Source organism: Bipolaris victoriae (genome assembly GCF_000527765.1).
Source record: "Bipolaris victoriae FI3 unplaced genomic scaffold scaffold_43, whole genome shotgun sequence".
In the NCBI taxonomy this organism is placed as follows: Eukaryota; Fungi; Ascomycota; class Dothideomycetes; order Pleosporales; family Pleosporaceae; genus Bipolaris; species Bipolaris victoriae.
In genome coordinates this window covers 135,145-160,934 of record NW_014575349.1, presented here as the reverse complement: position 1 = coordinate 160,934, position 25,790 = coordinate 135,145, and the positions used below count along the sequence as shown (strand labels likewise).

At 50.5% G+C, this 25,790-nt stretch overlaps 12 protein-coding genes across 12 annotated transcripts; 8 read left to right on the top strand and 4 right to left on the bottom strand.

The window, feature by feature from the left end:
- Positions 1–305: 305 nt before the first annotated feature.
- Positions 306–1,040, top strand: COCVIDRAFT_99527 (hypothetical protein; the record flags this gene model as incomplete). The annotated part of the gene is made up of 1 exon (XM_014701090.1): positions 306–1,040. One exon carries the CDS (start codon positions 306–308, stop codon positions 1,038–1,040), a length of 735 nt encoding a protein of 244 aa, XP_014556576.1.
- An 876-nt stretch (positions 1,041–1,916) lies between these two features.
- Positions 1,917–3,002, top strand: COCVIDRAFT_99640 (hypothetical protein; the record flags this gene model as incomplete). The annotated part of the gene is made up of 2 exons (XM_014701089.1): positions 1,917–2,310; positions 2,389–3,002. 2 exons carry the CDS (start codon positions 1,917–1,919, stop codon positions 3,000–3,002), a joined length of 1,008 nt encoding a protein of 335 aa, XP_014556575.1.
- Positions 3,003–3,953: 951 nt separating this feature from the next.
- On the top strand, positions 3,954–4,850 carry COCVIDRAFT_26732 (hypothetical protein; the record flags this gene model as incomplete). The annotated part of the gene is made up of 1 exon (XM_014701030.1): positions 3,954–4,850. One exon carries the CDS (start codon positions 3,954–3,956, stop codon positions 4,848–4,850), a length of 897 nt encoding a protein of 298 aa, XP_014556516.1.
- A 232-nt stretch (positions 4,851–5,082) lies between these two features.
- Positions 5,083–5,944, top strand: COCVIDRAFT_16083 (hypothetical protein; the record flags this gene model as incomplete). Its single annotated transcript, XM_014701010.1, has 2 exons — positions 5,083–5,246; positions 5,299–5,944. 2 exons carry the CDS (start codon positions 5,083–5,085, stop codon positions 5,942–5,944), a joined length of 810 nt encoding a protein of 269 aa, XP_014556496.1.
- A 1,573-nt stretch (positions 5,945–7,517) lies between these two features.
- COCVIDRAFT_37881 (hypothetical protein) lies at positions 7,518–7,893 on the bottom strand (the record flags this gene model as incomplete). Its single annotated transcript, XM_014701088.1, has 3 exons — positions 7,518–7,667; positions 7,753–7,819; positions 7,877–7,893. 3 exons carry the CDS (start codon positions 7,891–7,893, stop codon positions 7,518–7,520), a joined length of 234 nt encoding a protein of 77 aa, XP_014556574.1.
- A 682-nt stretch (positions 7,894–8,575) lies between these two features.
- COCVIDRAFT_99517 (hypothetical protein) lies at positions 8,576–9,785 on the top strand (the record flags this gene model as incomplete). The annotated part of the gene is made up of 2 exons (XM_014701087.1): positions 8,576–8,704; positions 8,796–9,785. 2 exons carry the CDS (start codon positions 8,576–8,578, stop codon positions 9,783–9,785), a joined length of 1,119 nt encoding a protein of 372 aa, XP_014556573.1.
- A 325-nt stretch (positions 9,786–10,110) lies between these two features.
- Positions 10,111–11,342, top strand: COCVIDRAFT_99503 (hypothetical protein; the record flags this gene model as incomplete). Its single annotated transcript, XM_014701086.1, has 3 exons — positions 10,111–10,219; positions 10,314–11,053; positions 11,190–11,342. The coding sequence occupies 3 exons, from the start codon at positions 10,111–10,113 to the stop codon at positions 11,340–11,342; spliced, it is 1,002 nt and encodes a 333-aa protein (XP_014556572.1).
- A 192-nt stretch (positions 11,343–11,534) lies between these two features.
- On the bottom strand, positions 11,535–13,176 carry COCVIDRAFT_99625 (hypothetical protein; the record flags this gene model as incomplete). Its single annotated transcript, XM_014701085.1, has 3 exons — positions 11,535–11,954; positions 12,006–12,838; positions 13,032–13,176. The coding sequence occupies 3 exons, from the start codon at positions 13,174–13,176 to the stop codon at positions 11,535–11,537; spliced, it is 1,398 nt and encodes a 465-aa protein (XP_014556571.1).
- A 323-nt stretch (positions 13,177–13,499) lies between these two features.
- Positions 13,500–13,842, top strand: COCVIDRAFT_37877 (hypothetical protein; the record flags this gene model as incomplete). Its single annotated transcript, XM_014701084.1, has 2 exons — positions 13,500–13,695; positions 13,796–13,842. The coding sequence occupies 2 exons, from the start codon at positions 13,500–13,502 to the stop codon at positions 13,840–13,842; spliced, it is 243 nt and encodes an 80-aa protein (XP_014556570.1).
- Positions 13,843–14,452: 610 nt separating this feature from the next.
- Positions 14,453–15,520, bottom strand: COCVIDRAFT_99445 (hypothetical protein; the record flags this gene model as incomplete). Its single annotated transcript, XM_014701083.1, has 2 exons — positions 14,453–15,178; positions 15,254–15,520. The coding sequence occupies 2 exons, from the start codon at positions 15,518–15,520 to the stop codon at positions 14,453–14,455; spliced, it is 993 nt and encodes a 330-aa protein (XP_014556569.1).
- Positions 15,521–17,923: 2,403 nt separating this feature from the next.
- COCVIDRAFT_37875 (hypothetical protein) lies at positions 17,924–19,863 on the top strand (the record flags this gene model as incomplete). Its single annotated transcript, XM_014701082.1, has 3 exons — positions 17,924–17,942; positions 18,089–18,838; positions 18,914–19,863. 3 exons carry the CDS (start codon positions 17,924–17,926, stop codon positions 19,861–19,863), a joined length of 1,719 nt encoding a protein of 572 aa, XP_014556568.1.
- A 992-nt stretch (positions 19,864–20,855) lies between these two features.
- COCVIDRAFT_99532 (hypothetical protein) lies at positions 20,856–22,962 on the bottom strand (the record flags this gene model as incomplete). The annotated part of the gene is made up of 4 exons (XM_014701081.1): positions 20,856–21,475; positions 21,533–21,660; positions 21,720–22,003; positions 22,054–22,962. The coding sequence occupies 4 exons, from the start codon at positions 22,960–22,962 to the stop codon at positions 20,856–20,858; spliced, it is 1,941 nt and encodes a 646-aa protein (XP_014556567.1).
- Between the last annotated feature and the right edge of the window lie 2,828 nt (positions 22,963–25,790).

Sequence of the window (25,790 nt, the reverse complement as noted above, 5' to 3'; positions counted from 1 at the left end):
ATATAGTCCGCCATATGAGCTAACATTCAGGTCCGATGTCCATTGGCCTCACGCCCCCAAACGCATCTATAAGCGCCGAACAGTTTGCGAGGGGCGCCCTACGCAAGCCCTTTCGGCTGCTCACATCAGCCCATACTTGAGAATACTTATCTTGATGGCTCCTCATCCTCTCGTGTACCTAACCTGGAGCGCATTTCCTACATTCAGCGCACACCGAACCTATCATGAGCACTTCTGCCTTGTGGCCGTCAAGTTACCGCAACGCACTGCGGAGAGACTCCCAGTCGAGTAGCCGACTCGAAGAAATGCGTACTCTCAAGCAACCTCAGACTTCAAGCTTTAACCGTCTTCCCACCGAACTTATCTTGAAAATCTGCGGACACATTTCTGCGCACGATCTCTGGCACAACATACGTCCCACTTCCCGCCTCCTAGCTATATGTGCCAGAGAAGCACTGCCACGAAAGGTCTTCTCCGAGAGCACTATCTACATCTCCTGGTGCTGCTTCTGGTGCAGTCTAGGACGCCATTGTCTACATACAGCATGCAACCCCATCACATGGCTATTTCCCGACGCCAAGAACGTACGCGTTGCCCTACTAAGCGACCGTGCGACGGTCGCCAAGGTCATTTTTGGAGATCTGTGCAATTTGGTCACGAGTTATGAGCCGAGGATTCGTATTCACCTAGGCGAGGAAGCACAAGGCGTTAAGTGTAAGAGCAAAGCGATTCGACCACGAATACAACCGCATACGGCAGACTCGGCCTCGGGGTTGCAATCACGCCAAGAAGAATTCGTGATGTGGTACTTTGCAACACAAAAACGACAAAGAGCGAGGAGTCGAATACTTAGGTGTCTTGGGTTTGCTGCTCATTTACTCCGTTTCTTCGCAACAAGCGCCGTACTCCTGAGCGTTGGCTTGACACTCACACTCATTGTCTACGTTATCTTGGAAATATGCAAGTTGGGAATGAGCTGTTACAGAAGCGGAAGAAACTTCATGCGTTTCTGCATGGGAAAATTTCCGCCGAGGCAGTAGAAAATGAAGGGTTGCCATGAGGAATAGAAATGCCATGGGAAGCATGATGCATTTTTTTCATTTTTCCGCTCCGCGGACATTTGGCAGCGAAGCGGATCGCCCGGTCATCAGCCGCAAAAGCAACATGTAAAGCGTGATCTATTTATCCGAAATATGAAGAACAATCGACAGAGAGATCAGTGCTTCATTAGCATTTCAGCCAGCGAAACGCGGACCCTCTCAACAGACGGGCACATACACATGCATTTCTAGCAGATTGCTAGAGCGCATTTACCCCTCAATTTACTAGCAAGAGCGATCTACCCAACAATGCTCGTGCAGAATGCATGGGACAGCCTCGTTCGGAAACCTGCAGTTTGCTCCACAGTTTGCATACTGGACCAAGTGGTTCATGATGGTGGGGTGAAGGGGGGTTCACTTGCGACTACCTAATTGCCAAAACTTGGTACAGCATTCTCCCTGCGTCTATATCGGAAAAGATGACAGCCAGAAATGACTCTTGGACTTGGTTTATAGAAGGATAGCGCACTATCATCAGACCATCTGGATATGCCAACGTGCTTGCGGAATGTAGCATCACGTTGCTACGTGATCATAGCTCCCACTCCACCATCAACTTGTTGTCTGGTCGTGCGTCTCACAACCTTCAACACGGACGAAAACATTATTTTCTTTTCCTTTCGTTCCGTTTCATATTTCGTTCGTATCCCATCCAGAAACTCCTTTTCGTTTCGCTACCTGCGACACATCAGTTCTATCTTTACGCAGAGTATACAACAAGCGATACATTCCTTTACGACAAACATGAACGACGACATGAACGATACTACGATCGCCACTATGAGCGAGGATATGGCTGACGACTCAACTGACCGTATGACGAAGTCCAAGCGCAAGTCTCACATCCTGCTATGGGCAAAGAAACTCGGGAGTTGTTTAACCAAATGTCACCCACGCCGCAAAAAGAAGGCTTCATACATGGATAAAAGTGAATCAATCCAACCGCCTTACCGTACAAGCATTGCGAACCACATGTCACGACATACACTATCTATCCGAAGATCAAGATCCACCACCGGGAAAACAGGGACTATGAACTCGAAAACGACCAGCACGAGCACCAATTGGGCTTTGCCTTCGCAAGGCAAGCTTCAACCGACAACTCGGCATAACCTCCGCCGTGAAAAGACCATTCGGCTTGTAAATGCAAGCGTGAGCTCGTTAGTCGGAGGCCGCCCAACATCACGATCAGCCAAGTCTCCTATAAGAAGTCCAGGTTACACGCCCCGCGAATCAGACATCCCCGAGACACCAGTTCAGAAAACGAGGGGGTATCTTAGAGGAGCAGGAGAAGAGCCATTGCCTGGCCCTCGATCAGTGCTTTCGTGGCTAGATTCGTTCCAGGCCCAACAAGTATTCCACAGAGACTCACCACGATCACCTACACTAAGGAACGACTCTGCTGCAGACCTCACTACTCGATCGGGCCAAAGACGTCCCAACCGCACAGATAATCTATACAGCCCAACTTCGCCGTCAGTAAATAGTACAGCATCTCCACACGGGAAAATGAGCACCGGAGCACGGATTTGCTACCCGCCTTCAATTCACTCTCACGTCGCCTTGAACACCATGTTGACCGAAAGTGTAAGGGGATGGGAGCAGGATTGGGATAAGCCACTTCAACACCGCGTCGGTAGCTCAAAAGGCCTATGGAGGACCGCATCGCAACGTCTCTTGATCAAGAACAAGGACAGCATCCGCCGTCTCAATGCCGAAAAGGCCAAGAAGAACAAGAGTGTTGATATGACAGAGGTACAGAACCGGCCAATACCCCAGACGAGGAGCATAGAAAGCATCCAGGAAATGGTCGAGGAAGAGCGGAGGGCAGACGAAGAGTGGAGTGGAACGTGGAAAGCGTTTGATCGAGCATATGGCCGGGCTGGAACGGTAGCCGGGTAGTTCTAAACTAATATTTATGATCGGATTCACGCATCTCACTCCCGCTTGTTGCTAGGAAGCCCACTCGGCATCCTACAGACACCAGCATCGCCCTGCTTTCTGACGCCTGTTGTTGATGAGCGTGTCGTCATTGATGCTGTGAATGTTGGGTCATGCAAGGCTAGCACCACGCATGCGTGGCCATGTGAGAGAGATAGGGGTGTTGGAAACATGTGTGCGGGCACCTATCACGACTGTGTTTTTCGTTGATTTAGAGGCGGCATCCGGCACGCGATGACGCTGCGCAGGCACGAGATCATATGGAAAGACGGTGTTGATCGTGAGTTGGCAGTCCCTTAGAGCAGATAGCGTAATTTCACGATCTGGTTTACAGAATGCGCTCGCGTCTTGATTGGGGGGTTTTCTCCAAAAGCAAAACCCTTCCCGTGTTGTGCTATGGTATTTTGTGATGTGCATGTCAGACAACAGGGCGGGTCCTCAGGTACACGGATGCATCATACAATGCTTTTCCCTTTGACTCCACCAGTGGGAGGAGCCGGGAGATGGACCGCCCCAGATAACGTGCTTGCTTTTTGAAGAAATGGGTATGGGCTAAGGCGCGAAAGAGAAGATCTGATGGAAACAGCAACTCCTTTCTTCTTCCTGCATTGGTCGATCCCAGCACCCCGCGTTCATCCCAAAAACGCGTAAAGACAGAGTAGATAGCCACGTCATGCTACGATACCGTGAGGGGGGCTGGCCTGGTACGTAGTAAGACCACGTACAGCGCAGCGTCACGATTGCTATGGCAATGAAAGTCTGGTAACGCGTGAAAGCAAGCAGAACCCTGCGTATCGGCCACACCCTCTGTACCAAAGTTTTGGAAATAGTCAGAGCTTATAGCTTTTGAGAAGATTCTAAATATCATGGGTGTCTCAGGTCTGCACACGGCCACCCGACTCAACTACCACCATGCCATCCACTTCGTTTTTAGGGAGATTTGATTTTGAGAGGTCGCTTGCAGGGTCACTCGCAGATCTCCCCGGCATTTTCTGCAACGCCTGTCAGCATATTGTGACTGAGACGGGTGGCCGCAAACATGACTGCAAGACGCGACCGACGACTATTCGTGGATACCCGATGTGTTATCTGCCGCATACCGTAATCACATCCGATCTTGGTTCTCCCAATGGCAACTATCAGCTGGAGTTCAATCGCGTTTTGTCCGAGAATTCGAACCTGGCGGTATTTTCAGTTGGACAGGAGGCTCCGGTGTCAGACACTTGGCAACAAGATCAGCAGCGGGTTGGATGCTTATCACGTCTCTTTTCTGCAACCTCCCCTAGGTGTAATGCTACAGTCAGTGTTGGATCATACTGGCCATTCAAGCTGTCGAACCAGGCTATCTGGTACTGGCATGCCGAAGACGGAGTTTTGCTGGTGGACTGGAGCAAGTTGTACACCGACTATTTCACACAGTCAAGGAGCAGCAAGAACAGGAGAAGAATCGAGAGAATCGTTCAGCGTTACCGGGATTTGGAAGCTGAAAAAATGCGGAACGACACTGCCGGACGGTGGACCTCGTATGGCGACTGGGACATCTTTCCAGCAACGCATGCAGAGATAGCCATGGCTTGTAGGTACGAGGGACCGAAGAGCGACTTTGAAGACCGCCTCGATCCCAGACAAGATCGGATGAGTCCTCAGGAGATGGTTATGCGGCTAGGAGACAGGATGGTGGCTGTGGGTGAAGCACTCCGGAAACGAGTCGACGGAAAACCAAAGGTTTACGGGAGCGAAGAGAAGCCCGAATGCCCCAAAGAACCATTATCGCTATGGAGGAGGGCCAGCTACTCCAAATTGCTGTAATTGTACGCACTATTACCAGGGAATGATTCTGCTTCTTTCAATGAGTAAGGTCGCTAATAGATGCTTTTCCAACATAGTATGACGTCTGTGCAAATTCCAGACGCGTGACGCGTGAACCAATCTTTCGCTTTTTAGCGACAAAAAAGTCCAAACCCCCGCTAATGCCCCGCCAAACATTTCACCAACACTAATCTCTTACAAACCCCAATACAATAATCGCAAAAGGAAAAGAATGTCTGGCTGTGTAATTTGCAAAAATCCTCTCGAGGTAGAAGTCGAGCGCGACGAGGATGAAGAGTACGAAGGCGGAGCATCTTCGTCGGGCAAAGCACCTGCGCCCGCCCCAGAAACTGTCCCAGATGATGTCCAATTGTCCTGCGGATGTCACTTCCACTGGTAAGCAAACGATTCAAAAAATCCATGTGACTGCTAATCTTAAAAACCTCAGGGACTGCCTTCTCTCAGCTTACGAAATAACCTCCTGCCCCAACTGCTCAAAAGAAATCTCCGTCACCGAAGACAACACGAAAAAAGTCTTCTGCAGACTCAACAACGAAGGTGGAGTCCAAGAAAACCTCGATATCCTACCTTTACTCGTAGAAGAATCCTACCTCAAAGCGTACCCCGAAGATCGCAAGGCCCGCGCATTCCTCGAGTTCTGTCGTGCGGGTGACTACAAGGCTATCATCGAGCTGCTGCTGGACGATAGTTCGGACGACGAAGATGAGGACGAGCAAGGAGATGTTTCTATGAGCACCACAGATGACCCTGAGAAGGAAACGGGCATCGACCGGGTACTGAGGTATCAAGATCCAATTGGTGATATGCAGTCTGGTCTACATGCGGCGGTACATGCACAGAGTAGAGAGGTAGCTTGGTTGCTCCTCCTGCTCGCAAGTAACTATCCTCTGCTAGAATTCCCACCAGAGGTCTTCCAGGAAGCAGAGGCCATGGGTATCATGCGGGGTTTGACGGAGGACAAGGTCGATATCAGGAGCCTGAAGGATGCACAGGGTCGGACTGCAGAGGATATCGCGAAGGAGATTGGTGGAGTGTGGCATGGATGGACTGGAAACAACCGCTTGGCCATTTGAGTCATGGCAAATAGAGCGTACGTTGAACTGATCGCCACCGATCTTAATGTTCAACCAAAAAAGGGTTTTCGGATGATAGGATATGGAGAGCCAGGACCATGTAGCTATATACCACTGAGAATTATATGTATGACATAGAGGTGCTCATATTAACGAGGGACACATGCCTATGTCGGTACTTTGCCGCTCATACACTGTACACTTGGTTCACAACAGTATCTACATTTAACGCCTTTAGAAGACCCAACCACTACAAATACGCAGTCGTGGAGAATTTATTGGGGATTAAAAAAAAGAAAAGAGAAGACTAGCTAGTGGCTTGTTGCTTAGCCTCGGTTCATGCACAAATGGATACGAACAAAACAAAAAAGAATGTGAAGATACATAACTAGATGTCTGCAACACCCGCAAAAAGAATGGTTCGAAGAACCCTGAGCAAGCTCAGGCACGATGTCCCCTTCGTGGATCGAACACGATACCTCCAGATTTAATGACCGAAGACTTCAGTCTGGCGCTCTCCCAATTGAGCTAAGGAGACGGTGTTGTGTTGTTTGATGAAGGACTTGCAGCTTTGTACATTTATAGACTGAACAAAACAGCCATATAGTAGCTAAACCGTGGTGGAGTTACGATATTGGTTTGTCAGAAGAAATGACTACGTTTGTGCCGTGTTGAAAATTATTCCGAGGATAGTGGGGTGGGGCGGGGTAGAAGCAGTGGATTTACGAACTGCCGGGCACAGACAAAACGTACGTAGTTTAAGTGCATTACCTTAAACCGGATTATTAGTTTAAGGCTAGGGTATCTAAAATCACTAAGGATCAAAGAAAATGAACGTAGCAGTTGTAGAGTGGTGGTTGCATAACAAGACTCCATTTACGTTAGCTATATCACTTCTTGTTCCAGACTATACCTCTATAATTCCAGGAGTGCTAGGGTTTCCCCTAATGAGGTAGAGGCATGAAGTATTGTAATCTCTGGATGATGATACTTTTAGTGAACTGCTTCATCCTTCGATATTCAACGGCCTAGTCATAACTTTTTTACATGATGACTAACCCTCCAAAATGCTTGTATTTTCGGTTTTCTCGGAAGGCATCACCATCGAATGGTACGGGTCATACGCCGTATTAGGCAGGAGAGTTGAGCTTTCCCTGTAATGATGACAGACCCACTCCTCCATATATCCGTGACAATCTGAACACCGGCTATTAGTCTTCTAGATAGTTATTCCTCCACCTGTTCTCGTTGATCATAATGCTGCGACTTCATGTTTCTGTGACTCGTAGAGTCTATGATTCCTAACCTGACACAGTGGGTGAAGTTGAAAAACGATAATTCAGCAGCAATAAAAGGCGCATTGTCAGAGCCATGAGCATTCGGAAGTAAAAGATCAGTATTTTGAATTCCACACCCTACGCCTGTACAATAAGTCTCATTCATTTCGCCATAAATGCTCGTCCCCTGTTTCAACTCCTCGCTTATGGTATCTCATGCTCGCATAAATGGTAGAATGTGTGTGATCGTTCTCGTTCACTCGTGAGTCCGGTCGCTCGACGGAAATGCGTGCCGTTTATTTCACAACACCCTCATCCGCATTGAAGCAGTCACCGAAGTCTTTGCTATGCTTGTTGGTAGCGTGGTCGGTCAACATCTTGCGGCTCGTGGTGCCCTGGAAGGTCTGGAAGCAGGTTTTGCACTTGATGGTTTGGGCGGCGGCATTCTGGTGGCGCGTTAGCAACCCAACTTGCAACAAGAGTAGCCTGTGGTGATGGTCGCAAAATCGTGCAAGAATATGGGGTACGTACAGCCTTCAGTTGACTCTTGGCTTCTTTGGGGCCTGAGTCGCCCTTGCGGTCGCGCTTCTGCTGTGCTCTAACGTTTCGTTAGTTACTGCCCCTCTAATCACGCCTGGTCAAGGCAGTCGCGTACTTGGCTCCGTTGCCCATTTTGTGTTATCCTAACGGTAATTAATGGCTAGTTGTGTGAGTGCAGATTTGGTTTTCGAGAGTGACCAAAGATGGAAGGTTGCCCAAGTGAAGCCCAACTGTCGCTGCGAGATATTTTGCTGCGGCGGGGAGGGTCCAGGCCGTAACCAGACAAAGGCGGTGATTGATATCCCGGCGCTAGCCTGTATCTGGCTAGTTTCACCGCGCTATCATGTGAAGGCCAATCCATCTCTTACAGGGCGCGTAACGAATTGACCTTCATCAGCTAAAGTTGTCGTCTGACTTGCTGTCAAAAATGACAGCAGTGGCGTCACGTTACTTCCGAGGAGTGACAAGCACGGTGGTCTGTTGCGATGACTATCCACTGTCGCAGATTTGGGACGGCTGCAGCCCCGTCACACCTAACACAGCAATCCAGCAATTCGATCTGTCACCGGGATTGATCTGTCACCGAGTTCGACGTTACAGAACAGAGAAACATGTCTTATGAACTATGTGTTGCGCGATTGTTAAATTCAACGAATTGTTGTCAATATTACTTGCCTTTACTTCCATTTAGTTTGGTGCTGCGCACACCTGCTTTCCTCATTCACATCTACTTCCACTACGCTTACCTTTCTTGTTGATAAAGCGCTTCTCTAAGCAGTTTTGATTGTCTCCTCATCAATTTCCCCTCTACGCCATGCCCAGCATCACTCGGAAGACACGCCTTCGGGCCGTTATAGCGATATCTTTCTGCTTCTTCTTGGCAGAGATATCAGTCGGCTTTTATACTCGTTCCTTAGCCCTTGTTGCAGACGCTTTTCACTACGTAAGTTTGACTGAGACCTGGGGCTGTTCACCTGAACATACACCATGCTCTTATCTTACTCGCTCGTACAAATATCTAAACTTCACTCTAGCTCAACGACCTGATCGGTTTCATTATAGCCCTGGTGGCAGTCCAAGTGTCAGAGCGCAAGACATCACCTGCAGACCTTTCGTTTGGTTGGGCGCGTGCCCAATTACTTGGTGCCTTCTTCAACGGCGCCTTTCTACTAGCCCTAGGCCTCAGCATCGCCCTACAGTCTATCGAGCGCTTCATCACCATTGAACACGTCGACAACCCAAAATTAATCTTAATCGTGGGATGTATCGGACTGTTTCTCAATATCATCAGTGTTTTGTTCCTGCACGAGCATGATCATGACCACGATCACGGCCATGGTCACAGCAACAACAGCGATGGAGAAGTTCGATTATCTACCCCAACACACGCCAATCACTTGCATCTAGTCATCCAACCTAAGAAACATGGCATGGATCTTGGTATCTTTGCTGTTCTCCTTCACGTCATTGGCGACGCCATCAACAACATCGGTGTCATCATCTCAGCTGTAATCATCTGGTTCGTAAAGTCACCCAACCGCTTCTACGCCGATCCGGCAGTCAGTATGTGGATCGCCATTATGATCTTCCTTTCTGCGCTGCCTCTTACGAAGCGGAGCGGTAAGATTCTCTTGCAATCCGCACCATTGGGCGTCAAGATCGATGATGTCAAACACGATCTGGAAGCCATTCCTGGCGTATTGGGTGTACATGAGTTACACGTCTGGCGTCTAGATCAAAAGAAGGCAATTGCATCGGCACATGTCAGGGTCAGTGATCCTGACATTGCGAGCTTCATGGAGAAAGCAAAGATCTTTTCTGAATGCCTGCACGCATACGGCATACACTCTGCGACACTCCAGCCCGAGCTTGCATCACCTACGGAGAGACTTGAGGATACCCCAGGTGCATCTGAAGGAGTAACTCTAGCAATGGCTAGTGCAACGAGCACAGCGCGTCCAAGTACAGAGAAGTGTCGCGTCCCATGTGGGTCGTTGTGTGAGGAGTTGAAGTGCTGTAATTAGTGTCGGTAGATTATGAGCTCATTTAATGAAACTATACCAACATGTTCATACGCGTGCCCAGCAGTCATTAATTGGCATCTTACCAAGCAATGAAGTCTGGATACAGTAGGCTCGGGGTGATTTCGGTAAAGGGTAGTAAGCTACATAGGTAACGTGGGGCCCCGCAACGCCATACCTGCAACACCATTACAGTCCGCCGACCTTTGCAAGCTGTATACTAAGGCATATCCAAACCCTGACAGGATTCTTAAATTATCTGTCCGGTTAAAGTCAAATATCGTAGATCAGACCTTGTTCCATTTGTCAAATCCCAACTCATCTCATCATGTCCAACCCCGCAATCCACAAGTATGGAACTGACGATGGTTGGCACGGCGTGATCCAAGAAGGCGGCGAATTTCCCCCAGAAAAAGATCGATACCATCTTTACATCGGTAAGCCTCGTCAAAAACCTCCAAGGTTACCAAGAAACAAAATTCTCAATCAATCGACTCTACATCCCATCCCACAAACTCACCCCAACCCTAGGTCTCTTCTGTCCCTATGCCCACCGCGCCAACCTAATCCGGCACCTCTTCAACCTCCAAGACCTCCTCCCCATCTCCATCGTGCGCCCATACCCAAAAGGCGAGCCGGGCTGGCGCTTCGACGCCAGCTACCCCGGCAGCACCCCTGACCACCTCTTCAACAGCCAATTCCTGCACCAAATCTACTTCCGCGACGACCCCGCCTACGAAGGCCGCTACACCGTCCCCATGATCTGGGACAAGAAAGGCCAAAAAATAGTCTGCAACGAAAGTGCCGAAATGGTGAAATGGCTTCCCCACGCTTTTGCCTCTTTAACACCGCCACCGCCTTCTGTTGTAGAAACCTTGTACTACTACCCCACGGAGTTCAAGGACAAGATTGACCAAATAAAACCCTGGCTCACAGACCTCATATGCAACGGCGTCTACAAAGCTGGTTTCGCCCCGTCCCAAACCCCTTACGAAGACAACGTCATCCCCCTCTTCGCCGCCCTCAACACCCTCGAATCCCTCATTTACACAAACGGCGGCCCGTATATCCTCGGCAGCCAAATCTCCGAACTCGATCTCTTTGCCTACCCGACTATTGTGCGCTTCGACACGGTGTATGCGCAGCATTTTAAGACAAATCTCGGGTCTATACGACATGACTATCCTGTGCTGAATAATTGGTTAAGGGGGTTGTATTGGAATGTGCGGGGGTTTAGGGAGACGACGGAGTTTAGGCATATTAAGGAGAATGTGAGTTTCTTTTTTTCTTTTTCTTCTCCTTCTTCGTTTCTTTCTATCTCTCGACTGGCTTGCTGGGTTGCTTGCCTTTTGGAGTGGAGTTGCATAGGGCGCGCGTTTGCTGACAAAAATTTTTGTTTCTGAATAGTACACAAAGAGTCATGAGAGTATCAATCCGTTGGCTATTACGCCGTTGGGACCGTATCCTGATGTCGAAGAAGGGTATGAAGAGGATTGGAGTAAACTGAAGCCAGGAAGAGTTGCGCATCCGAGGGTGTTGGAGGCGCAGAGTAAGCTGTAACTGTGCAGACTGTGACGCAAGAGATAAAGTCAAAGATATCATTCCGATCTAAGCTTTTTGGGTCATTCCCATGCCCTAATTCCATAATGTACATATCGCGCAACGCCAATGGGTGATATGGCTCCAAAACAGCGCTACAATAAAGAACCTTTCCTTCCCACCGCAGCCCCCACAACCAACCAGAGAGTCCATCTACTGTGTCTTCTTGGTGCTCTTCTCAGTAGGTGCGCTGTACAGCCAGACAGCTACGAATGCGAGCCATCCGAGAACGGTGACCCAGATACCTCCAATCCAAACCCAAGCGCCGCTAATCTCATAACTCCTTGGGTATTCATCGTGAGCAAAGTGCCTGACGGTGACCTGCCTCTTCTCGTCGATGTTGGTGACAAATGGGCGACGGTAGTTGACACGGAAGTTGAAGATACCGTGCTGATCAGGTGTCTTGAACCCGGTACCGAAGATGGTGGCATTCTCGGTCTTCGCAATTGGAGACAGATTAAGACGGTGGAAAGGCGAAAGCATGCTGAACTCAAGCTGGACGTTGTCGTTTGAAGCAGGGACAAAGGGTTCTAGGTGGTCCATGTTGTACTCGGAGATTTCAACTTGGAAGTGCTATTGTGAAGTTAGCTTCGTACCATAGAAGTGGACATACAAGCCACTTACAACATCCGTCTTGATACGGTAAATGCTGGGGTTGCTCTCTGGGATGGAAGTGCTGGTGTTCAACTTCTTGCTGGCACCTTCATCCTGGTAGTGTAGGAGCTTTCCAACCTTAAGTACACCAATCTCTTTGAAAGCCCAGGCCGACACCTTCTCAGCAAATTCACGGTTTCCGGTGGTGATGGACTTGTCGCCCAGCTTCGCCTTCTCAGCGAACCACTTGTTTTGGAGCATCTCAGCAGAGCCAACAACAACCAAGCGCGCCGCGTTGTTTGCCTGCATGGCAGAGACCAGATTCAACTGACCACCGACCGCGAAGGGGTCCTCGGAACCCTCAGCTTCATCCTTGGGGTTGTAGCTGTATGCAGTACTGGGGGCACGAAGAATGGGCGAAGTGAGAGGAGACTCGTTTCCAAGAGTCTGACCGACAGCGCGCGGGGCCGCAATGTATCCCTCACCAGAAAAGTAGTTCTTGACATCGGGCCTGAGCGCACCTGGGAACGGAAGGAGAAGAACATCGTGCGCCTCATCTGCTGACAGCGAATCGTAGTTGAAGTGGTCAACGACCAATGCGCCCTTGTCGTTGGGTACGCTGATGTCGACTTCGAGTAGCATTGCCTGAACGGCCGTAGGAGTAGGGTATTCGCTTGAGAGGGCAACAAGGACGTTTCCATTGTTCTTCATGAATTCGAGGAAGTTGTTCGCAGTGAGGGCAGGGCCGAGGCCTTTCGACTTGCCTGGTAGGAGGAGGACATGGTCGTATGCTCGTTCGCCGTGCTTGAGTAATGTGAGAGTAGTATCCTTTGGTGATCCGACGGTTGTAGTGAATCCTCGGGCTGTATGTGCGTGTCAGCGTCGTTGCATGCGACAATGTTGTTCGAGTGAGCATTCGTGAGCGGCATAAGGCCAAGTTGCAAGTTCAACCACTTTGCAATTCCAAACCCAAGGCGTGAACCAATCCAATTCCTAATGCTTGCAAAGAATGTATATCGTCTACCAAGCTGCAATTGACAGAATGAATCAACTTACATGTCAAGTCCTCGAGGAACACGCTGTACTTCTCCTGCTCGGCCTGGTCTTCGAGCACAACCAGCAACCGGCTGCCAGTAAAGCTCTTGGCCTGAGCCACCAGCGACCAGACAAAGGCGAGGGTAAAAGAAAGTAACCACCTCATCTTGTGGTTGTGTGCAAGTTTGAACTTGACGGAATGCGCGGCCGCGTAGAGAGCTGCCATGGGAGATACGTATGCATTTGCCAAGCCCTATCGGTCCCGGAAAATCGCTGCGCGCCGATTGGAGGAGCGCGGGAGGAGCGATGAGCTACCCAGCAGCTAACCTCACGACATAGTCGACTTGCAATTGCGACGCCAGACCAAGGCATTGGGCCCCTTTGTGAATTGCGCCTCGATATTTTCTCGCTTCACGATAATAAAGTTGGTACGCGCGCGCGTCGCTGCTACGCTTTAAACCCCCTACGCTCACACATAACACAGCAAACATGTCCGGCGTCCCTCCCTCCCCGCTCTTCTTCCGCCAACCGCTGCGGTACATGAAATGGGCTGCGTACAACAAGCCGGCTTACTTCTACTCGATCGTCATCGGCCTCGCTGGTCCTGTAATGTTGGTTACCGTCCCTCCGATTCGGAGATACATGGGCGCAGAGCCCATTCAGAAGATTCCCTTGACATACCCAGGTACGTGATAACAGGGGAGGAAGGGGAGGGATGGAGAAGAAGACAATTTTCTCTATGTTCTTTCTTTTATGCGAGAGAGTGGTGCGCTGATTTATTGCAGTACCAAAGGGACCACGGCCAAGGCCAGCGGGATATGATGATGAGTAGGGAAATGTTAGAAGAGATAGGAGTGGGAAGTTCAGATGGTTCCATTGGAAGCTCGCACGATTTTTCGTAGGAGAGCGTGTGAGCAAGTGTAGGACGTATCAAGCATGGTATTTGGGTCGTAGATGCAGCAGCATACTGTACAAATCACTTTTTCTTTCCGTCAGCATACCCACGCAAAAGCATATATGATGTTCGGCAAGCCGTTCTTTTTGTCAGTTATGATATGTGCACAGATCCATACTTCGGGATTTGGTATATTTCAGTCTCTCATTGTGGAGACGCTGTTGTTCATGCTCAGTAATACCCGAACCAATGCCAATCCGATTGAAACTACCTAGGACTGTCGAAGACAAACGCCGTCAACAACGCCTTTTCATTATGTTATGTTTTAAGTACACGCAGATATGGTCATTGATCTAGCAAGACAATTGTGGAACCAGAAAGAACTAGCAAGAACAAATGAAATGAGTAAATCAAACTCCCAGGAACGAAGCATGGTTTTTGACTTGATGTCAGTGGAGAAGGCATCATGAGATGATATCCCGTTCTTCGCTGTACCTATTTCCATATCTTCTTTTTAGTCCAAACGTCCAATGCCCGCTCTGCCCCCCTACTTTGCCGGGGTAGTAGTGACTTGTGTCAGCTCAGTATCACTAGCCTCGCCCTGATTTACAGCAGACCTTCTCTTTAAGAAAAAACAAATCTTCCTGCTGGGTTGCCCATCCCTCGCACGTTTGGTGGCGTTGAAGCCGTACCCTGGATGGCAGAGGTTCAGAAGCAAGACGGATGCAACAATGACTGCGCCTTCCAGACCAACAAAGTACTTCTGGGTGGTAGCTAGCTTGCCTCTCCAACCCTGACTCAGCTCGGCAACGCGAAACACGCATCTTATGAATATGCAAAGGGTGGATAAGGTCAAAGCGATGACGAAAGCCTTGAATGGCGTTGATATTTGGGGCCTTCCCTCGCCCTCACGCTGAGTAGTCTGCGGAAGCTGTTTACGATTGCGGAATGTGCGCCAGGCAAAGTCGGTAGCTATCAGGATAAATACGAACATTGTTGCAACCTGGAAAGCTAGACCGGCAATCATGACGTTGTCGCCCTTCTTGGTACTCTCACTGTGGTGTATAGCAACACTGGCCATGCCTCCTCCAACAGCCTGGAGCACGAGAGAGATGATGTCGCAGGGGATGAAAATCTTTGGATAAGAGAATGGTTTGATGCGCGAATACTTGGGACCGACAGAGGTGACAATGCGCGAGAGGCAGAGATAGATGCCTGCAGCAAGGAAGGCGGGAGCGATGGTCAGGCAGATGATTTGGATGAGGAAAGGGGTCTGGGTGTTGTCAGTCATCAGTGTCTTAGTGAGGGGCTCGGATAAGACAGTCGGTCGTCTATGGCCAATACATACCTCTGCATACATGTCTTGCTGTGCCAGTATGCGTCCTGCGTAGCCAGCAACCTCGAGCGCGCAACCAATGGCCATGGCGAGACTGAAGCCAAGCCATTTTGCATCTGCGGTGCCTTGAACGACGAAAGTGATGAAGGATATACTGAAGAGCACCAGGAAAGCTGAGTTGATGATGAGCGAGGGCTCGTACATCCAGAAAGCCTTACGTATTGGGCAGTTTTCGGAAGGATGGTAGCAGAGAGTACCGTCATATCCTATCCTAGGCATGGTGGGCAGTGTTGCTGATTCGCAGTCGTCCTGTGAGAAGGAGTAAGGTCAAGGCAGAGGGATTTGTAGGCTTTGTGTATCGAATGCTATTCATATTAGGAAGGCAGGAAAGTGACTAGAGGTGACTGTGACCCAAACCATGGATTGTTGAGTCCCTGTTGAGCTGGAGGGTGCAATGCGAGGGAAACTTAGGGCGGGGTTTGGAATGAGCTGGAAGCTCATACGAATTGAAGTAAAACGAACTGTATTGTTGTTCAATTGGAGATGTAAACAGGCACTGCAAGATGAGGTACTTGAGATATTTGAAGAAACGCGAGGAGAAGTATCCTCGCGGTGAAAACAGACATATGAGCGAGAGATTGCTTGGCATTGAGAGGATGAAAGAGAGGGGTGAAGCAATCACGTGAGGTGCGTTACTCTGGTACTTTGACCCTAAGGTGCTTGTCTCCTGTGAAGTGATCAGGAATGCTATGATTTGATTTGCTGGTGCACATGTGCCTTGGGTCTGGAGCATCACTATATTTACCTCATCCATTTGGCTCAGCATGGTGTCTTGCAGCCACGCACATCTGGAGTTAGGACACTTACGCGCTTGTTGTTGGGAGAATGGCGTAGTAGCTTGTGCACATGGCTGTGCAATAATCTCCACAGTTATACAGATGAGTGGAAGCGACAGGGGTTAATTCACATTTACACCAGTGCTTGGATTAGATGTCAGCAGACAGCCCAGCAGCATAGGCGCAGGTGCTTGTGAGCTTCCTCGTATTCTGATATCGCGGCCAAGGATGGTATGTAATGGTGCCTACAAAGTAACAAGGGCGTCTGTACATTACTCGCCCGCTGATTATTTACGTTGGTGTTCGTAGGTGGCCTCAGATAGAAGCTAGGATACATTGATGTGTGGGTGAAAGCATTGGCTGGATGCGAGGCTGCTTGTTGGCTGAGTATGAAGTTAGGCGTGAACTGTGTTTATGACGTAGGCGGGCGGCCGGTAATCGATACGCAAGGCTTATCCCCGTGCATAACGCCCGCCCGAGCCGCCAAGTGCTGGCTATCCACGGACAAAGGTTTCTGCCGTAAGTCGTGTATGTGGCTAAGGAGTGTGCCTGGAGAGCTTTGTGCAATATACGAGTAAGGGGGGATAACCATGCTTTTGGAATGTACCTGTGGGGTCCCCAGCCGCCAGCAATGCAGGTACAAGCGGGATGCCGGACGAGGCAGAGCCGATCATCATGCACATGACAGTCAGCAGTGACATGCCAGTTCCCGGACGAGGGAACCACGTCTGTACTGGAGAATCGACTCTTTGTAGAGGCGAGTCAGGGTTTGATGCGCTCGATCAAGTAGGTACACACAGGACATAGACCAAGACACATAGCTCGGGGGCCGTGGGCATCCTTCAGGCCGCAACTTGGGTGGCTGGTCCCAGCTCCGACAGCGGACAGGGCGACTATTCGGTCGCCATGTGTCAAGATGAAGGTGAGTGGGTTGAGTGAGTGGACGCGGACCTCGCGGCAGGTTGGACAGCTGAGCGTGTCGAGAGGGGCAGGCATAGGATGAGGCGGTAAAGGGTTCGACATGTACTAGTACATGGACATGTAGTAGGTGGTAGTAGAGGGCGAGGAGCATGGGGGGCTGTCATTTGCTGGATGGGCCCAGGAGCAATTACCAATCCACTGCGGGCTCTAGCGCCACCAGCACGGTCGTTGCGAGATGGTATGCAAGCCGACGTCGACATGGCCCGCCGGTGCGTGGCCCAGTCGTCTTCACCATCCTCGAATCCGCTCCGTGTTTCTGCCCTCTCGACATTGCCCATCTTGCGCCTGCTAGCCCAGCAGTCCATCGTCGACGCTAGTACTGTCCCTGCTTTGGCGAGCTCCAAGGCCACACCACAGCGCCCAAAGTGCCTCAACTGGCCTTGCTTGGCGCCCGCCAACCCCAATACCACGTCTTCGGCATTGACGCCTCCATCGCCGCTGTCACTCGTCCCGACTACCCAGGTGCTTATCCCGCGTCCTTCCACTCTCTTGGACGTTGGCCTTGTCCCACGCCCCCTGCTAGCACCACTATCCTGTCAGTCGCCATGCCATCGGAAATAATAGAGGGGCTCTCCGCTGACTAGCCACCAGTACTGTCCCTCACACAAACCACCCCTCGAAAAAGGTGCGTCAACAGCTCCCCACACGCCAACACCGTGTTTTGCCACGATTGCCAGTCAAGAGACGCTGCTGCGATCATCTGCGCATACGCTGGGACAGTCATCTCCGATCGAGTGCTAACCGGGGCACGCCAGACACGACCGAGGGTAGTTTTGGACGTAGCTGGACTTTTTCTTAGGCACGACACGACACGACGCCCGCCACACCGTCTCGGTGATTGGGCATACGAGCAAGGATCGCCAGCATGGCAGCGGCGACTGCGGGTAAGTACTGGCTGTAAAGCGTCATGGGCTACCCACCAAGCTCTCTGCCCATTTCCCTGTCGCACCACACCACCTGTGCTTGTATCTTTTAAACAGCTGTACCTTTTGTTCGTTCGCATATCTGACACTGCTTGTTCGCTCCGTAGGCTACGACTGGAACCGCTCATCGCCGCTGCGCTCCTCGCCCGATACCTCGTCTTCCATGTACCCCGACCGGCCCATTCGCCCTCTACCCAGCCGCTCTCTCCGCGCCCGCTTGTCGCCTGAGCAGGCCGAGACAATCGTGTACCCGCACAATCCACCTCCCACCGGTCCGCTCTTCAACTTCCCATACATGGCAGATGAGCGAGTGCGTCCTCACAGGACTGGGACCAATGATCACCACGCCTGTCACTGTGGACACACTCACTCCGAGGTGGAGAGTGACGATGAAGAGGACGACCGCAGTGGACCCATGCCTGTATCTCCAAGCTACCAGTACAGTAGACATGCCTCTGGAAAGCCTGCAGCCGGTATCGCGGGTACCCATCGCAAGCCAGGTTCGCCAACGTCTTCAGTGGACGGTTATGAATCGTTTGAGAACACCAACAACAAGAAAAAGCGCAAGATTCCGAACATGGGTAGCAATGGGGCACACCACCCGAGTCTCTCGGCAGATCTGGCTGCCACAGCCGTAGCACACGTTCAAGATGCAGGGCCAGCCGACGATGGCGAGGGAGATGGCGCCGCGCGCTACTATGGCTCCGCGCCGTCTACACCACAGCATAACACGACTTCTGGAACAGGCATCTCGGGTGCAGGTAGAGGGCGTTTTGGACGTTCTGGCTCTGGTCGGTCAGAGAGACGTGTCTTGGCTACGTCCAGCACCCTCGCCAACGCCAAAGCCAACAGCAAACGTACGGTGCCACCTCGGGAATTCACTCTTCTTCCCTTTTCAAAAAGAGTCCGTGCGCTAACTATTTGTTTTCTAGGTCCTCCGGAGCAAAGCGGCATCATTTCAACCGCCATTGCAAACGCTGCAGCAACCCCACCACCCCACGGCAACGAGAACGTGAGCCTGTTACAACAGGAAGCCGCCAAAAATAGTGCAAACAAAACCCAATTCACCTTCACTTGTGGGTCTGACTCAGCAAATAAAATGGTCTGGCCAGGCCAGGAAAACGGCCAATACTCTCAACCTCCAAGTGCCTACCCGAGCACGGCCACACCCCAGTCTCACCCTCAAGCTGTTCGCGCCCGCCCTCCTGTCCGCTCCGACGCTCCAATGGTGTCTACACAGGGCACTCAGACAAGTCCGAACATGAATGAGTCAGGTACATATCCTCCCCCTCCGCAGCCCAATGGCACTGCACGTCGATCTACGGGTCCCCCGCCGCCACAGCAAGCTCCGCCACCACGAAAGCCTCGACGCAGCGCTTCGAAGATGTACGAGTATGCTGCCCGCAAACGTCGCATTCAGCAAGAGTACGCCAACTTCCACAACCCACCCAGTCAACCATGGATTTGCGAGTTCTGTGAATACGAAGACATTTTCGGTCATCCTCCCATGGCCCTTATTCGACAGTACGAAATCAAGGACAGGAAGGAACGTAAACGTCTGGCGGAGAAGCGTCGTCTGTTGGAGAAGGCTAGGATGAAGGGACGCAAGGGCAAGAAAGCAAGCAAGAAGGCGCAAAACAACGCCAACAATGCCCAGCACAACCAGAACCCTCCTCCAGGTGCTTACGACCGACGCGATGACGAAGGCTCCCTCGATCCACAGGACGAGTACTACGACGACGACTATGACGAACCTGTTGCGACTTGTCCCCATGGTTGTCCTCATCACTCGCACCCTGCCCATCCACCTGCACAAAAGGTGCCCGGATTGCCTCCCGGAGACCCCCGTGCAGGGGGGCCGCCTGTGATTAATGGCGCCTAACAAATGGACGAGATGGGGTGGGCCGTCTGTGTTCTTGCATTATGTCTTGCGTTTCTGTCTTTTCGCGTTGCCTTCATGGTTGGGGTTGTCGCAGCAGTGGGTCGAATATCAAAGCGTGGACTGAAGACAATCTTTGAGGTGAGGCGAGGCTGACCACACGCGGCCGGCCTTGCCAACTCCTATCGATTCCCACTTCAAGACCACCATCGCCCTTTACTCCCATGACCTCATCTTGACGGCACGTTGTCTTCCCTTTTGTGTTTTTTTTTCTAGCGTTCTAGCATTGTTTCTAGCATTTCCCCGGAGCCCCTGCACACTCAGTCGTTTCCGACTCTGCATCATACGATTACGACCGATTTCCCCAAATCCCCCATTCGGAACCCCTACATACGATATATGACATGTCATAACACCATATATCATACCACAACATACCATTACAACCCCACTCTAAAACAAACACACCCATACACAAAAACTGGAGCCTCGAGATGGGAGAAGACGGACTGTACGATACCTTTGGCTAGTCTCGTAGGCATTGTAGAAAGAAAGGAAGCATTGGAGTAGTATGCGTGGCCCCTTTTTGAAGCTTCGGCTGAAGTCTTCGGCTACTTGCATATTTTCTTGCTCTCGGCCGCTTGATGGAATTGGCGTGCTATATTGAACTTGCACCGGGCTATAATAGCATCATTGGCATACATGTGTATGCAGCATGTATTCAGAGAGCAGTCAGTAGATAGAAATAAGATCCTGAAAACCACTCATGCGTCTAGTTGTCCTTGCATTAATGAAAGCTTTCATGTTAAGCTGATATGCGATACTTTTGTATTCTGCTCCTCTTCCCAGAATAAAGGCCCCTCGAAAAGAAGAAAACGGATATGGACATGTACGCAATGAAGGAAGGAAAAGAAAGGTCTTATTCGTTACATCTTCTACATCGTCATCGTCATCGATGATACCATGCTATCTATCATACCGGCTCCCCTCCGCTCTTACATCCTCTCCACAGGACTCAGACCCAGAATCCTCATACCATTGTACAAGACCTGCCTGGCCGCAACATACAGCGCCAACCTAGCAATCAGCACGTTCCTCTCGGAGCCCACAACCTGCAGGTGATCGTAGCTGCTACTCAGCGCATGCGCCATCTTGAACAAATAGGTAAGCACCGTCGTGGGCTCCTGTGTCTTGAGCGTGTTGAGGAAGGTATCGGGCCAGCTGGCTAGCTGGCGGACGAGCTCGACGGCCTTGTCTTCCTGGAGCAGACTCAGGTCGGCTGCGGTAGCGAGGTCGAGTTCTGCGAGCGAAGGGTCTGATTCGACTGCTTTGCGGTAGATGGAGCAGAGGCGGGCGTGGGCGTATTGCAGGTAGGGGCCTGTGTCGCCTTCAAACGAGGTCATGCGGTCCATGTCGAAGGTGTAGTTGTTGATGCGCTTGCCCTTCATGTCTTGGACCATGACGGCCGAGATGCCGAGAGTGTCGGCAGTTTGTTCGGGGTCCTTGACTTGGGCGTATTTGGTCTCGTTGGTGCGCATGACTTCGTGCATCTTTTCGCCGACATCGCGGAGGATGTCGTCGAGGAATTTGGCAGTACCTTTTCGCGTCGACATGCCTATAGTGACTCTGTTAGTACGGGAATTGTAGTTGAAGCAAAAGGGTTAGGACTAACCCAAAACCATGCCGAAGTTGATGTGTTGACACCTGTCAGAGATGTCTTTCCTGCCCATAAGCTCCTCAATCTTGAACAACTGGGCCAAGTGGAGGTCTTGTTGCGATGCAACAACATAGATCATTTTGCTGTGACAAAGATTAGCATTTTTTCCCTTTTGCTCGTGGAAATAAGTCGTGGCACATACTCGAAGTGATACTTCTCGTCACGCTCAATGGCCGCGCCAATGTCTCGGGTCAGGTACAGTGATGTGCCATCCTTCTTCTTGACGACCGCCTTGCCCAACTTCTTGGAATGCGGTGTGAGGTCTACAATGACTGCACCTTCTGAGTCCTCACAGACTTTCTTCTCCCACATGGTCTTGGCAGCAAGCTCCATGCTCTCATCCTTGACTTGTGACTCTCCACTGTAGTCGTCGTAATGAATGTTCAACCGGGCATAGGTCTGCTTGTACTTCTCAATGGAAAGGTCCTGCGCAAGTCAGCATATAGTACGATATCTTTTGTAGTAAGACTGCTCACCCTGAAGCGTTTCCAGATGCCGAGAGCCTTGGGCTCGCCATCTACCATGCCCTTGAAGTATTTCCTAGCCTGCTCGTCGATACCCTCCTTCTCAATCTTCTTGATATGCTTCTCTTGCTCCGATGCATCCTTGCCCTCCTCTTTGAGCTTTGCAACCTCAGCCTTAAGAGCCTTGACCTGCTCTGCCTCGTTGTGTTGTACATTGCTGACCTTGACGTAGATGTCGTACAGGTGACCAATAGGATTCTTGACGAGCTCCTCTTCGTTTCCGTAAAGATCAAAGCCAATGGCCAAGACACCGTATTGCTTTCCCCAGTCTCCGAGGTAGTTCATGCGAACAACGTCCCATCCAGCGCCCTCGTACAGGTTGGCAAGGAAACCACCAATGATTGTGCTTCGCAAGTGACCGGCGTGGAACGGCTTTGCAATGTTGGGCGAGCTGAACTCGACAATCATCTTCTTGGGGCCAGAAGAAGGGTCAGAGGGGTCCTTGAGACCAAGGTTCTTGTTGAATCCGTAGCTCTCCTTGGACTTGAGAATCATGGGCAGAACAAGCGAAGTGAGGGTTTCGGGCTTGAAGAAGAAGCCAATCGATGTGTTGGTGACAATTGGCTTCTTGACCAGCGGCGACTCTGGGAAAGCGTCGGCCAGCTCCTGTGCAAATGCCTTCATATCCTTCTTCTTCTGGCGGAGCGCGGGGACGGCCAATTGCAGATCGCCATGTTCAGGCTTCGCTGTCCATGCCAATGTAGGGTATATTATTTTCTTGTCTACGCCCGAAACGGAGGAGAGCAACTCGGTGATGTGACTCCTGTATATATCGAAAGGGTTGAGGGCGGGATATGTGTTGGGCTCTTGCGGTACCTTCTCAAGGCCGAGCTTGGAAAGGGTGCTTGTGAGTTCATCCATGGTGTATACTGAGCGCGCCGACGCGTGAAGATTTCGTAAAGGCTCAAAAGAAGTCAAGCCGATCTGGGAGTATTGTCGAAGCGACTGAAAGTTTACTACTGCTCCCGTGCGCTCGCAGTTGTATGCAATGGGTCTTGGATATGGCTTTGGTACAAATTGCCCACGCAGTTGTAGTTGGGATGAGAATGTGTGCAGGCTAGAGACGCGCGGGGGACCAAGCCTAGGGCTGACGTGTGGCAAGAATCTCTGAGTCAAAGGAGACGAGCAAGTCACCGACGGTCTCTTTAAATGAGTGGTAGAAAAATTCAAAAGTCTGGCGCGACAAATATTCGCAAGGCTTTGCTGCATCCCAAATGTGGGGTAGCTGCGATGCGTCAATGGCCCGCGACGGAGGCGCAAACAGAACGCGCTAGTACTAAAATTTTGGAGGGGCAAGAAAATATGACTAGCCTAGATCGAGCTTAGTGGAAAGAACCCCTCTCTCTTGTGGACAGTGTGAACAGTATGTCACGTGTCTCTTCTCATTGACGGTTACCAACTTTACCAGTCGAGCTCGCTGGTCGCGTGAACCCACTCGGGAACCATGAGGCCTACTAATCGACAAGGAAATCAAAACCCGAGGTCTGCTGCATTCGACGCCCTGCATGCAAGGTGCCACAGCATTGCCATGAGGCTCGTATCAGCACGTCTCACGCAATCGGGCTCTTGTACCTCCAGATTCTGACATGCGCATAACGTACAGGATCATCATATGCTCGAACCAGCAACCAATACATGTCGCCGCCAGCGATGGGGCACAGCATATGGGAGGCTGGCCGATTGTGTACAGGCCGTGTCAGGTGCAGACGGGTGGGCGCAGTGTGACAATTCGGGGTTGCATCCGACGCCTCTTGCTATGTCATGTAGATTCGATCGAGCTTCTTTCCGAATCATGTTGTTTTCGCATCTCCTAGGCATCTGGGTCGTTCTCTCTACTCTTGGCAGGTCCGCGTACATTCGAGCATTCGTGGTGTATGTTAATGAGGCTATTGTGGTTCTAATCAACCCAATCGGGTTGCTCTTGAGATGAATACTCGAGAAACTGAATCCTTGGTGATTCGAAATGATGTTACCGCTGAACAGTAGTGCTCTTGTTCCGCTTCTAGTCTCGCGGAATCTGCTTGTATCCTCTTAATGCACAATAACGTGATCCCATCCTTGATACTATTCATCATGTCTGGTTTCTCGGTGATCTTTGCATAATCTCGCGTACATCTGACGTGGCTTCATATGTTGTTTTGCTGTTTTATGACCATGATTTATGCTTTGACTCATGTTCCCGTTTCTGCCCATAATGTGCGATATTGAAAGTACTTTGCGAAACTTCGCATGTTTTCTATTAGCACACCCCAGAATCTATCCAAGAAAGATGTTTTTGGTCAAGCACATCCTCCCAAAAAGGGCATGTCACGTGCCTGCCAATGCAGTTCATGTGCTGCAGACTTTTTGTGCGTGTCGCCTACATAATTTTCCAATAGGCTTTTGCCGCTAGTTTGAAATTTGCATTTCATTTGATAATCAGAGTTTGAGAATTAGATGCTTGCATACGCTATCAGTGATTGAGCCTGGTGAGTGCGTTGCATCCCAAGAGCAGTTGTCACCTAGGCAGGGCTCGAGATGGGCGAGTGAGTCTGATTTCTGAGCAGGAGCTTATGCCTAACACATAACAGTGATGGTTTCAATGTATTGTTGGAAGCCTGAATAGCGACGTCGTTGGGACGCGTATCACGTTCCTATTTAAGAAGGTTGTCGCCTGTGTTATTATGGCTTTCAACCCATTTGGGTATACGTACTGTGCTTGAGCAGTACTCAGTCATAGGCCTAGTTGCAATTTACTACTACAAAACCGAGCTTGACTCACACAAGTTTGTGTCGCTTTTCTCGTTGTTCAAAATATGGCGCTTCATGTAGCAGAGAGGTGACATGGGCAGGTTTGTGTAAACGACAGCAGACCTACTACAAGTCAGTCCCGACAAGACAGTGTCCTCCATATAATCAGAAGCCAAAGCTTCGCTGTCTAGATGTCTGATTGAAATCAGTATCGCGCTATCTATCCACGGTCGTGGGGCGCTTTGTCGTAGTACAGCGCGATCTTTTGCAAAACGTGATACCCAAACGCCTTCATAAGCCTCCCAATAGTCATACTCGTCCCCTGATGTGTGTAGCATGCCTCACGATGCCTGTGATTTGCCCCTATTCTAAAATTACCATGAGTGGTTGTCAGACCGCTCCGTCTGTTGATAGATTCACTTCCAATCCTCAATTGGAAGCTTTGTATTACGAATGCCGTCGAGATAATCTGTCAGAATGGCAACAAGGCTGATCAGTGTACGCGCTGAGAAGAACCGTAGGGTGATACATTCTGTAAGTACATGGTGGATTATGACAGTGCATCTAGCGCTCTAAATCACCAGAAGATGCCAGATTCGAATATACACTATCCATACCTGAGGTTCCTCGTTGCTTGACGAAGTGTTCCATAGACGTCACTGGGCACCAATGATTTCATGTGCTTCTAGAATCGACTGGTGTAACTGAACAGCTCGTTGGGACGATAGCTCGAGCTTTCCCACGTTTGAGAATTCCAGAGTTGTGATGAGCACGTTTCCTGTTTACAGGTCTTCCCGCTTTGTGTTTGTACATGATGAAAGCGCACGGCTAAACACGATACAAGGACGGCTGAAAACTGATGGCCAACCATCTTTGCCACTCTAGTGATATGGAGATCGTCGTGGTGACCTGGCTGATTTACAGGGTCTGGATTGCATTCGAAGGAGTAGCCGCTTGTG